The 13092-nt window shown below is 41.9% G+C and overlaps 1 protein-coding gene across 4 annotated transcripts in view; it reads left to right on the top strand.

Annotated features, from left to right (window-relative positions):
- The window catches only part of SPTBN1 (spectrin beta, non-erythrocytic 1), a 136357-nt gene that overhangs the window by 35579 nt on the left and 87686 nt on the right, over positions 1–13092 (top strand). For 3 of the 4 annotated variants that reach the window (XM_030023365.2, XM_030023367.1, XM_030023368.2), the window contains exon 2: positions 6861–7057. In XM_030023365.2, coding sequence (XP_029879225.1) covers positions 6910–7057 — 148 coding nt within the window. In that variant the 5' untranslated portion in view covers positions 6861–6909. Of the gene's footprint in view, positions 1–6857; positions 7058–13092 lie in introns of those variants that run through there. The other variant, XM_030023369.2, reaches the window with a different exon arrangement.

The raw sequence follows: 13092 nt of genomic DNA, 5'->3' as shown, positions 1-13092 counted from the left end.
GCTGAGTAATAGATGAGGAACTGAGTGAAACTTTGTAGCTTTAAATGTGGAGAGAATCAGGCTAGAGGATTTTGATGACTCTTGCGGGAACTGAAAGGTTTGAAATAGAGATTTGGTTCAGGTTTACTAAATAATGTTTTTTCAGTCATTATTAGTTCCTCTGTGCTCTTGGCTGGGATGCTGGGTGCTTAGTTCTAAGCACTGCATTTGCTGAACCAGTCTGAATCTTTGTCCTGTGTGTTGCACGTGTTGGTCGCGGGTGTGTAACAGTCACCCCTGCTGAAAACGTGGGTTTCCAGTACAGTGAGCTGTATTTTTGTTTACAGTGAACAGTGCAAACACTTTTTGAAGTTGTTTCAATGCTTATGTAATATGTACCAGTCTCCCAGCTAGAGCATGATATCCCGGGGACCTCAAAAGAAAAATAAGAGCCTGTAAACCACTCAACTCCCTGGTTGCTGGCTTTCAAATGAAGGGTTATCTGAGATGTGGGAAGTAGACCTCAGTCATGAAGGATGGGCTGCATGATTTTAATGACCTTTGCATGCTTTTCCAGCCTGTCTTGGGAATAAAGAGGCTTCAGTCTTGCTTTGTCTGTGCATTCCTGAAGTGTCTGTGCCCTACACACTGATTGTGGCATTTGACTCCCCGGTAGAACAGCCTGTCTGCCCCTTTCGTATGACCTTTCAGGGTGCTTTCAGCTCTCGGCCTCCACATCTGAGAGCATGGACAGCCAGAGGAGCACCAGAAAGTGGGTTGGCTCGGGAAGCAAGCAGGAAAGAGAGACAAAATACATGGAGCATTCTTGGGTTGGAAAATGCAGAAACAGCGTGGTTCTGTGTGTTGAAGGAAAGATGGGATTGAGAGCCAGACCCTGTACACAAAGAGAGAGGGAGCGTTATTGGAGGTCAATGGAGTTAAAGCCTTGCCGTATTAGTACTTTTATTATTTTACAATTGCTTTAGCAGTTGAAACAACAAGCCAAAATGTAAGCGATTGAGTTGGCCACGCTGCCCTGTCAGGACAGGCGAAGCTTCTTTCTCTAAAGACTGTGTTGCAGTTCATATAACACGAAATGGTGGTCTCTGGGCTGACCATGGACACAGGCTGGAAACCAGCTCCTTGACTTCAGGTTAAGAAGTGGGTAGAATCGAGACATGCATTTTCCAGTCTTTCTAAGCTTTACGCAGAGGACTTCACTTTTTCAGTTCAGGTGTTCTGTAGAGCTCTGAGTTTCCAACTAGCATTTTTTTAAATACTTGCAGAATTTGTCTTGTGGGGGTGTTTGAATGTGTATGTCATTTTTGTATACAGCCTTGAGCTTCTCCAAAGGTGTCCCTATTGACCTGTGATCAGGCTAGTTTCCTTTCTGCAGAAGCTAAGGTGATAATCTTACCCTGATGGGGAGACAAGATATGGCTGGATGCTGGGAGCTCAGAAGAATTTCCATTCTCCAGCTTAAATATGGGTTTAAAATGACATTTAAAAAAATACTAAATTTCTGTTTTGCTGCTGTTAGGAGGGAGCTGAATATTGCTCAGAATAAATGCAAAGTTCAGTTACATCTTAACTAGATTTTCCTCCTTTTAATGATGATAATTACTCTAAAGTGAATTTGTTGCTAAGGAGCTGGACTAATTACCCTGGTCAGAGTCATCAGTAGGAGAGAAGCAGTACAGACTAGGAGTGAAAGTATCCGGAGATGAGAGTCCTGGAAAAAGGGTAATTGAATTGATTTCTGTGCTTGTCCAGCATTGGTTTCAGAGAGGGCTACCTGAAAGGAGGCAGTTTGTAATTTTGGTCTCTTTGATGTACATATCTGATATGAAGGAAATGGAGAGAGGCCCTTCTCTTTATTAGAGTGATTGTGCTCATACTTGTCTCTGGACCCATGTGGTCTAGTAACCTAGAGATGGGAGTGTCTGTATCCCATTTTCAGTCTTCTCAGCCATTCAGTGATATACAATTTATCTTAACTGTCAGAAAAACTGCAATAGGTTGAACTGTGCATTAGCCAGGGAATAGTCTATTTATGTAAGTAATGAGACCATTTGGGGATTGCTGTTCAAAATATATTTTCTTCAATCATAATACCATAGAAACCTCTTGACAATCCTTAGGTAGTAAGAGTAACATGAAACTAACTGCAGCTTAGAATGTTTCATGGAAGAATAGTAACTCTTGAAAAAATAATGTTTACTTTAAAGATAAATGTAACTATTAGGAAGTAATTCCAGATGTGTGGTTATGGCAGAATTTTAGTGATTATAGTCTTAGCCTGTTAGTGAATTACATTATTGCATTTAAAAGTAGCCAATGAATTTTTTTAAAATGAATTCATTCTTCAGATGGTCTGAATAAAACTGTTTATTTTCTATTATCTGAGAAACAAACAAAGCAGAATCTGGTTTATTTATGAAAGTAAATACAAAAGGTCTGACCCCTGGATATTGCCTTTGAAAATTGTCTGAGAAAATGCTCTTCCTGGTAGCTGATTCTTTCTTCAAGCCATTTCTTCTTTTTGAAGATAATGCCACCCCCCCCCCCAATTATGCAATATATTTTAAAGAATGCTTTGAATGAAATGGTTTAATCTCTTTAGTCTCATGAGGTCTTCTAGTATTGTATCAACTGCAGAAGGCAATAGTTATATTTTATCAATGAAGACAGAATTTTTTGAATTTACAAAACCTTTCTTAGCCCATCCTGGCAGGTCTGTGCTGTGTATTTTGGGGGCTGGAGCAGTTGCATGCTATTTATTAGTTCACCTGTGTGCTTGCTTATCCCTGTCATTGCCTGCTAATATCTCCAAGGCCCAGGTGCACACAGCACTGGTATGTAAGTTCAGGAGGACATGGACTAGCTGAGAAATCCCAATGCCTGTTTTCTCTGTTTTTAAGCCCTATATAAAGGCCACTTAGAGTCCGTGTCGGAATTGTGAATGGTAATGAAGTTGGGACCTGCTGTTTCTAAAATGTCTTACTACCAGTATGCTTGTGTTTATCAAATTCTGAGAATGGGTTGGCTTGGAGTCCTCCGTATTAAGACCGCTCAGGATGTTGACAGCTGAAACTCATGTTGCATTTGGCTCTCCACAGAAAACATTGTTCCTTTATTAGATTGGTATTTCAGCTTAAAGCCAGGCCAGGATGTTTAAATTACAAAGGTTGTTCCTGCTGGAACACAAGCTTTCTTCCGTCCCTGTGCTTTCTGCTTGTGCTACATATTCTATAGTGATTTCTTGCAAGGGTGTTAGCGGGTGCTTTGCGCATGAGTGGAGAGTGCTGCAGTAAGCTAATGGTACACAATACAACTGTCTCCTGCTTTGTGCTGACTACACAGTCAATAAAACAAATCTGTACTCACAAAGTACTTGTTGAAATCATCTGGCAGTGGAGGTCTGACCAAATAAAATTACGGTATTGAGCAGCAGTTAATGCAAGTGATGTGTCAGGCTTAAAAGAAATATGTAAATACATGTGTGTTACGTGTATGTGTATGTTATATACACACACACAGCGTTTTTTCAGCATATGTCTTTCAAGCGTAGGGCTAATTTTATGGATGACAGATTATACTTGAGGTCAATAATAGTGAACTCAGCTACATGAAGAGCTGCAGAAAAATTCTCTAAACATTTTTCCCCGTTAGTCTCTGGGCAGTTGCAGACAGTGCTGGTGTTTCCGTTTGTCAAATAGGGGCATCCATAACTTAGAAACCAGATTTGCTGTTGTAGCTCAGCCCAAATGCAGACCTCCATTTGTGTAGTAAGAAGCCTGGAGGTTTCTGCTGGAGCTTGTGTTTACCTTCCCTCCCTCTTCCCAGAGGCACCAGGGGGTTGTGCTGGACCAGAGCTGCAGCAGGAGTCTTAAGAATAATTGTTTTTCAGCACAGGCTTAAGGCGGTGGTTGCACATTACGTAGCTGAGTCTTTCTTTGCAGGAAGGCAGGGCCGCTTATTTCAGATAGGATTCAATTGTGTTATCCTCACCTCACCATGGAAGTGCTTTGCTGCAAGGTGCTTGTTTTCATCACTGCAGTGTGTGCCTGCTACCCCTGTCTGCTGTCCCTGTGTCGTTGAGCCGTGTCCCAGAAAAGGGAGCTTGATGTCAGCCAGTGAAAGAGGCACTGCTTTTATTTTCAGCATCTCTACAGAATCGGAACAAGGTTGCAAGTTTTCTAGCCCTATAGGTGTGGGATGGCTGGCCCATTTCATGCTCAATTTAGCTTTATAGATAGATTTTGCTTGTGTGATGCTCAGGAAGGGTAACAGAAGTGATAAAGCACAAGTTACAGTTGAGTTTATTCTGGATCCAGTTACATGTACATCTAAACACAGATGATACAGAAATAAATGAAATCTGATGGCTTGTAGGATCTATACCAAATTAGCCTGTTGCTGAATCCTGTTTTTAGGGTCACTGCTTTTATTTTTATAGTTTACGCTGCTGCTTTTCCAGTGGCACGTCTTTTCTTCACTGGGCACTGGTAAATATAGAAAGCTGAAAAGATTGAAACTGATGCTGTAGAACAGTCTGATTCCACTCGTTTATACCACGGTTATTCCGTGGATTTAATTGGAATTAACCCTGATTTCTGCCTGTGTACAGGGATCAATGGGAGGCTTTTGTCCAGGCTTGATAGTAGATGAGGATCAGGTGGTGAATGCTGTGCAGAAATGTTTAGAAGGGGACTTAATCCTTTCCCCTGTCTCTGCTCCATCCTTTTGTTTGTTCGCAGCGGCAGAATCTGGCTGGCCAAGGAAGGACCCATCCATCCTCACAGCTGAAAAATGTCAGCCTAGGGGTGTGCAACGAAGGAGTACCATTTTAAAGACCTCTTCCAGAGCAAGTTTTCTTCGTGTTCTTGCAGTCTGTCGGCAGCTTAGCATAACTAAAGTGATTTCTCCCCACCTTTTGTGAAGGTTGAACTGCTCACAAAGAGGCTTCGGTAGCAGCTTCTTATGTAACAGCCTCGAGCGCGGCTCGTTTCCCATTTCTGTGCAAAACGAAGGGATTATTTTGCAAGTAAATGTATGAGGAACCTTCTCATCTGTGGTGGGGAACAGGAGAAAATCAACCCGGCCTTTTTATCCTAGGACCGTCTGGAAAATTAATGGCTCTGAAGTGCGGTAAATACGCTGTTTTCTCCCCGTGAGCTGGACCGACGTCAGCTGCGGCATACCCGCGTTTTTGGAGTGATTGGGGGGGGGCGGGGGGCGTCAAAGCCACCCCCCTTACCCTGCCGCAGGGACATGGCGGGACGGGGACGCCGGGAGGAGGCGGCGGCCATGCTGGGCCGTGCCTTGCTCCCCTCTGTCAGTAGGTGGCACCCGGGGGCCGGGCCGGCCGCCCTCCCCGCCGCTCGCCCGGGGCTTCTCACCTCTCGGCCAGCGGGTAAGGCGGCGGTGACGGGCGAGCTCCGCGCTGCCAGGTACCTCTGAGGTCGGCTGTGGTAGGGGGAAACAGCCCGGCATCTACTGCGGCTCTTGGTTTCGCTGCCGTGAGCTCAGGGCCTGGAAACCGCCTAGCCGGGGTCTCGGCCTGGGCTGGCTTCTGGGAGGGAAGCGCCGGGCCTGACTCTGCGGCTTGTACCGAGGTAAAAGGTGCAGCACTAGTGATGGAGCTCCAGGCTGCGACCCCTTGTCTGTTTCGCTGTTTGGAACAGCGCAGGGGCTGAGAGCTCACAGGAGCGAGAGCAGAAGAAAACATGCAGATGGATCCACAAAATGAGGGATTTTTCTCAGATACTCTCCTAAGTCTTCCTGTAATATGACCATTTCTATTAAAACCTAGTCGTGCCCCCTTAACCAAGTATTGAATTGCGTTTTTTTTATAACTGTTATGTTTTTATAAAGGTGAATTGTGTGTTTGCTCTTCAGGGTCAGCCCTGGAGTCTCTCTGAGCACTGACTTTGGAGAGATCGGGTTAAGGAGGATGCAATGCAGCTGCTACTTCACCCCCAGTGATGGGGAGAGCTTTGGATTCACGCTCCCAGGCCAACGGCTGTTCCTACAGGGTTCACAGCCTCTAGTTTAGCAGCCGTTTATAACCTCCCTCCTCTTGCCATAGAGGAGGTGTTAGGCACTTTTATATTTAGTGCTGATAAGTACATGCAAATTCCGATTAGAAAATGGTATGAATATGCTAACAGCATCCGACTGCCTGAAAGAGGAGAACCTCATGTAAAGAGTTGCGTTGGTGGGCTACCATTTTGTTGCTAGGAAGATTTCGAAGTGATGCGTCAGTTAGGTGTTTTTATCTGGATTAGTTCATAAATAAATTCCCAGGACCGGTCACAAAGTCAGCATTTGCATGCGAAGAAAGAGATGTTTCTTCAGATCAATGTTAAAAGGCTTCTGCTGGTCAAATGCTTATGTGACTTTTTAAACATTTGCATTTTTTTCATCAGTGTTTGCACCATTTTGTAAAGGTGTTGAGGTCGTCTTTGCGCTTCAGGTTTTTCTTAGCTGAGTTATCCACGTCTCCATATGCTTTAGCCAACGTTGACAGATTATAAAGCCGACAGGCTGCTTTTGAAAATAACAATTGTGAAAGTGTCTTACTGCACTGTTTCATACATGTTCCACTGTGTGCGGAGTTGAATGTGACAATTCTGCGTATGTGTATGCAGCAAAGCTACTGGCTTGAAATCTTGCTTTTGTGAAGTACTTCATTGCTTAAGAAGACTTGGTGCGTTCAGTTGCTTTCTGAAGGACTGGTTGGTATCTAACCTGCTCTTGAGCTTGTGCTCAGGCTTTGAGTAAAAGTCATTGATTTTTGAAACCAGAGGTCTTGAGCTTGAATTTTACTACTTTCTTGTATATTGTCTAAATTATTATTATATATTTTTCTTTTGCAGAGGTTTTTAAGAAGAATCTGATGGTGAGAATAGGTTAAGAAGACTCAGGATGACGACAACAGTAGCAACAGATTATGACAATATTGAAATCCAACAGCAGTACAGCGATGTCAACAACCGCTGGGATGTCGATGACTGGGACAATGAAAATAGTTCTGCTCGACTGTTTGAACGATCCCGCATCAAGGCCCTAGCTGGTAAGCACTCATCACATGAGCAAAGACATTGTATGTATGTGGTAGTATGGGATACTATCTGTCTTCAGTCCCTGCACCTTGTCGATAAACTGGAGCTGAAATTTTCCTGAGGTCAAGTGAGTCTGGTCGAACCAATTTTTGAGATTGTTTCGTCCATTGACATCAGTGGGGCGTGATAGTCTCATGTTGCTTTGCAGGATGTGGTAGTACATGATGTTTTGCAAAGACTTGGCTGTTCAGATTTACTATGAAGACTTCTTTGGTGTAACCACAGGAGAGCAGAGATTTCATCTGTGAATTTTTTTATTTTTTTTTTTTAATTGGAAGGTTGTACTGATTCTTTTCTTACCTCATCAGTCTCATCAGATGTATTCAAATTGTTTTGATTGGGTTTCTGTGGTTTACAATCATGTTGGTTTCCAGTTTTGGAAAAAATCAGAAGGATAACAAAATTCTCCTTCAAAATATCTTCATTTGGACGTGTTCAAAGCATATCACCTGTCCTGAAATGGAGGAATGTGGTAGATGGAGATAGTTGTCATTTAATAAATAATGCTGAAACTACCATTTTTTCTGAAGGAGAGCTTTTGAAATACATGTTGTCTTCTGCTGAATTATACTCATCAGCAGAGAAATGAAATTTGATGAGGTCTTTTTTTTTTTGTTTAAAACATTTGATTATTGTGTATTAAAGGCTGTACATTAACCAAATTTGTTTATGCAGTAAGGAGATTATGTCATGTCCTCTCAGCTCTGAGGCATTGCCCTGCAAAGCAATTTTTATGCATTCTGTAAATGATTTCCTGACTCTTATGGTAGCATGCCCACATTCCTGACCTCTGAACAAAATGCCTCAGTAGCATGGGACATACTGTAAGCATGGAAAAAGCTCAAAATATGCTGAGCTTTCTGCTAGTGAAATTTTAGTTATAAGAACGGTTTTAAACCCAATACTTTATAACGTGTTGAAGCAGGTTTATTAAATTAACGATGCAGAGACAAAGGTATCATCTGTTTCATTTGTGATTCTGATGAGACTGACTCGGGAGTGCAGTGTGCCCTTTCTTCTCCTGATGCTGGCTGTGGGAGTGCATTAGAAGCAGAACACCTTTGGATGTCAGGCACAGGGCAGGACGAGGTTTGGAGCTGAGCAACAGGGAAATAAAGTAGTTCATGCAGGTGGGCAGAGAGCAGATCATATAGCTCTTACTGAGCATGGTAATTGTATCGACTTAACGGAACTGCAGGCAATGTGTGTTAAATTTAGAAGACTTTTAATTACAGCAGTTCTCATCAGAGTGTGCGTTTGAAATTACAGGTAAAATGCCTGACCTGGAATGGGGCTGTGCTGAGTGGGGTCAGAAGCAGCCTGACTGATGCCTATGGTGGTAGATTAGTGGTAGACAAGAAGAATCGTGACTTGGGGTTTTTTATAGTTTGATCTTGTTTGAGGAAGAAACTGTATTTTACTCATGCTGCGTTAGCGATTGTAATGTAGTGATATTATATTCCTTGGGTGGGAAGCGCTTTTAGTACAAAGCTCATTAGCCGCATTTGGGTTCCAGATCTAGTCTTTACTGCAGTTGCTTGTTCCACTTACTTTTATGGCAAGCAGAGCTCCCCACCTGAGTAATGAATAATAAACATGAAACTCTTATTTCAAGGAGAAGTAACGTAAGGAAAGTACTTGAATTATTTAGATATCCTAAAACAAATACCAATGTCAAAGCAAATAATTTGGCTGAAGATTCAATTTGGGTGTATATTTAAACATTTTCTCAGAGTATGATGTATTTATTTTTTTTCTTAATAAGCATTACTCATAGTCATTTTCATCTGATACATTTCATACCTGTAATTCTCTACTGTTAGTGTGGAATGCTGTGTGCTGTCAAAACTTGGCTTAGCATACTGTGCTGCTACTGCACTGCTGCAGCACTGCTTGAAAGCCTAATCATGATGCAGAGAGAGAGGAACGAAGAGAGGTTTGTATGGCAAATCAAAGGTTATAGTTAAAGGCTGAGCCATGGTACTCCTGGCACCGTTCGGCATGTATTTTTGGATGTGCTGTCTGGTGGCTAATCTTCCCTTGCATCTCCCCACAAAGGCACTTCCAGGTTTTTAACAGCTGCAGCCTGGAGCTGGGATAGCAATAATCTCTGTCATTGTACTCTTTAAATCGAGATAGGCTCTTTCTGGAAAGGTGTATTATAATTCAGCTGCTTGTCACAGTATCAGACATGATAATCACTGTGTGAAAGCCTGTGGCTGATAGTGCACACAAAGCCATACTGAGTGATATCAGGAGGCTCTTCTGGGCTCTAAAACCCATACATTTGACTGTCTCTTGCACCATCACTTTCTTCTGGGTGAAACAGAAGTAGTTGTGCACCACCTGCAGGGCCTAGATTTACTGAATAACACTCCAGTCTGACTTAGGTGGGCACTGGCTCTTTGCAGGCACGACGATCTTCCCACATCCCCAAGACTGGCCATCTCCTGACAACAGCATTTTACTTTCCAGGGGTCCTAGATTAGTTGTATCTAAAGACTGCCTGTGGATGTCCAGCTCTTTCAGTATGTCTGCCTTTCACTGAAGTGACAAGATAAATCAGAAAACTATCAACATCTTCTAGTTCATGAAATGCACATGTATCATTATCTCCTTGTCGTAGTATGAAAGGCTTCAAAATTAACAGACCAGGCACTGGTTCTTTATTCCCCATCTATAAGATGCAAGCTGTTGCTTTCAAAAGTAGAATGGCTGTAGGCATTTTACACTGCCTGACTAATGGCTATATACTCAATGTGAATCTTTCTGTTGGTGCAAGGATCTTCTGTCCACTTTCTTCAACAAGTTGTGAAGTGCCTTTTACGTGAAGCTTGCATCTTGTATTGATTCTAGTTTACTGTAATTTAAATGAAACTTATTTCTTTTAAAGTAAAGAAGGGTAGAGAGTGAGTAGGAAATAAAGGAGTTCTGTAGCCAGAGTCTGATACTCTGTGCTACAAAGAATCATAATGGCCCCATGTTCCAGCAGGATGTTGAAATATTTATAGAACAAAGCAGGAGATGGTGGTCAGAATAATCTGTGATCAGAACAGGCGTGTTGGAGAAGAGCTCAGTTAAAGCAGATATGATGTAATAATAGTAGAAAAGCACTATAGTCAGCACAGCAACCGATAAACCCGTTATTAAAGTGGTCTACATACTGTGAAAACCAGAATGCGAAGGATTGTTTCAGTTTAATACAAATAAACCATCTGGGAACTCAGCTTTCAATCAGAATACAGATTTGAAGGGATATGCAACCAGATTGGTTGCCATTCACGTTGAACTAACTCACTCTGCATCTGATATGAGACAAAGGTAACTGATCCCTACTTTGTAAAGTAAGATATCCCCCTGTAAGAAATCATCTTTCACCTGTCCTTGTTCCCTGTGGTTCTTTGGAAGGTCTTGCTGGAAGACCAGGTAATTCTACCTGCTCTGTAGAAGCCAAGAAGATATCATGTTTGTGCAAAATTCTTCATTCACAAATCCCAAGTGTTGGATTTCGTCTATCAAGAACCATTAGCTAACAAGATTTGCTGTGCAATGCCTTGGCGCATTGAGCTCTTACGAAAGCCTTAAGAAACAGTTCAGTTGTTCAGCAGAATTTTTCACACTCAGTCTGGGACTGTGACATTCAGATGTACCTTGCTCGCTGTCTCAGATGCTGTTTTCAGGTAGTATGAGAATTGTTACCTCCAAAACTTTCCATTTCTTCAGTTAGTTAATTCAATTTTAAAAATTGCGTGGCTAAAGTTACTCGCTTTTCTACTAATTTGTATTTTGCCCTGTTGTCCTCTGGGTTCACCCGAGTGACCAGAAGGTCTCTAACTCAGCTGTCTGGCATATGTATTAAAAATAGTTTCAGAGTTAATGAAATAATTGAGGCATATCTTCCTAGTGCAGGGCAGACGAAGGTGTGCATTCCTCTTTTAGCTCTACCTAAGTGACTGTGCATAGGTCAGGACTTGCTAGTGTTGCATGTCACAGTATTCGTGAACCTTACAGAGGAATACAGGTAAGGAGACTGCGTTTGTCATGCAGCTTTCCTTAGTTGTCCCTATTGCACAAATTGAAACTAGGCTTGTAATTCACACCAGTAACGTAAATTCTCTCAGAAGCAAAAGGGGAGAATCATTGAAATTGTTACTGAACTTACACTGTTGAAAAGTTTTTCTTTAGTATAGCGGAATACCCATTTCTTAAGCATAAAAAAAGATGGAGAAAAATTGCAGTGGGAAAGTGCTGGGTACCATATGTGGGGCTAATTAGCCCTTTTGGCCCTGATATTTGAGCCATTCCCCCCACAGCTCCAGTGGAAAAAGTCAGCAGAACAACTCCCCAAAAAAGTGAAAAGAAAGATCCCTCTTGTAGTAGTCCTCAGGTATCATGCACCTGCTTGTCCTTGCTGTCTAGCATCTCTCTCATAGCCAGCAAGTTTCCGTTGTTTCATTCTGAGTATACGCTAAAGACAGAAAAAAAATCTGCATGGTCAGAATGAAGTTTCAGGTCTCAAGTCAATAAAAAAGGACAAAATACAATGATTCAGAGCTTAAGCGAGTAAACCTTTGGTTTATTCTTGGCTTTGAAAGAACATACTGAGAATAATTTCTTGCGGTACATTTCATGAATATCCAGTACCTGAGCTATCTGGGACTTGAAAATCAGTGTACTAATTTTAATAACAGCAAGTCGTTAAGGAAAGAGAACTCAGCGGTATATTGATGCTTGTAAATCAGGTTTGAAGGGCATATGAAGGATTCATTTGACACTAAACAAATAAAAACCTTACAGCAGTGAAACTGCAGATGCATCTTCTCGGCACTGGCATGGCAGTGTTGGTTATTAGTCCATGTTTTTGTTCAGCAGCCAGAGGCCTAATGTAGACTTACTCAGGTGGGCATGAAAGGGCTTATTTTGAAAAATCTTACTTTGCTCAGATAAAAGCTGATGGGATTCTTTTAACAAGAGCTTTTCCAAATGTCGACCTCACCCAATGCTTTCCTTCTGGATTGTACTTCTGGAACAATTTCTTAGCTGTAGTTTCTAAGCTGCAGTACTTTACCAGAATCTGTAGGAGGCTGGTGTTAAAAACAGGAGTATCATTTTCGTGTTCTGTGTCATGCAGGCATCAAGGGAGAGAGCAGGGCAGCAGAGAAGCTGATGTACTTAGGCATGTCACCTGCAGAGCTGGCTGTGCCTACTGATGAACACTGTGCTCTTATCATAGAACAGGAAAAAGTTTAGTCCATCTGTCACTTTGCTTTGAAAGTTGTTGGTGGAGAACTGTTTATAAAGCAAATAGCAAAAACAAGACAATAAATAATGTTTTGTTCTTAGCATTTTTATTTTTAAAGATCGTCCGTAGACTGATCCAAAAAGAAGTGTCACTGTATGCCTATGGTACATAAAATAACTTTCAAGTAAACATGAACAACTTGTTTTTAGTGATGTCCCATCAAAAATGTAATTTGGTACAGAGGTAATTTTTATCTCATTGCTATAGTAACATGATTTTTGGTATCAGTTATGAATAGTTTAGGGGTTTGCTCTCTCTCTTTAGAATAAACAAGTAGCCTGCAAACTACGTGGAGGTGTAAGTCAGATTCTTTGTAGTCTAATTAGATACCAGATCCATGGTCCAATGTAGCTTCCTAAGTATAGAGCCAAGCTTCTGAAAAAAAGTACTGCTGAATGTAACTTAGGAGTTTCCTGGAATCATGCATGCTTGTCTGCTTCGTGGATAGTATTTATGATTACTTAGTAACAGAGTGATACATGAAAGTGATTGTGTCCTGGTGAATAACTGTGGTCTGGCACACATTGCTCAGGCAGGACAAGTGGAGCTGGAAAAAGAGGCTTTTTGCATCTTTGGGGAAGGGAGCAGGATAGGAGCAGTTGCTGGCAGCCCCACTCTGGAAGGTCTGACAGCTGCAGTCATTTTACATCTCTGATTAAATTCTTTCAAGACTAAGCAATACTG

The sequence above is a fragment of the Aquila chrysaetos genome, chromosome 8 (assembly GCF_900496995.4).
Source record: "Aquila chrysaetos chrysaetos chromosome 8, bAquChr1.4, whole genome shotgun sequence".
NCBI classification, from domain to species: Eukaryota; Metazoa; Chordata; class Aves; order Accipitriformes; family Accipitridae; genus Aquila; species Aquila chrysaetos.
Note: the sequence above shows the minus strand (reverse complement) of the source record. Positions and strands in the feature narration are given on the sequence as shown.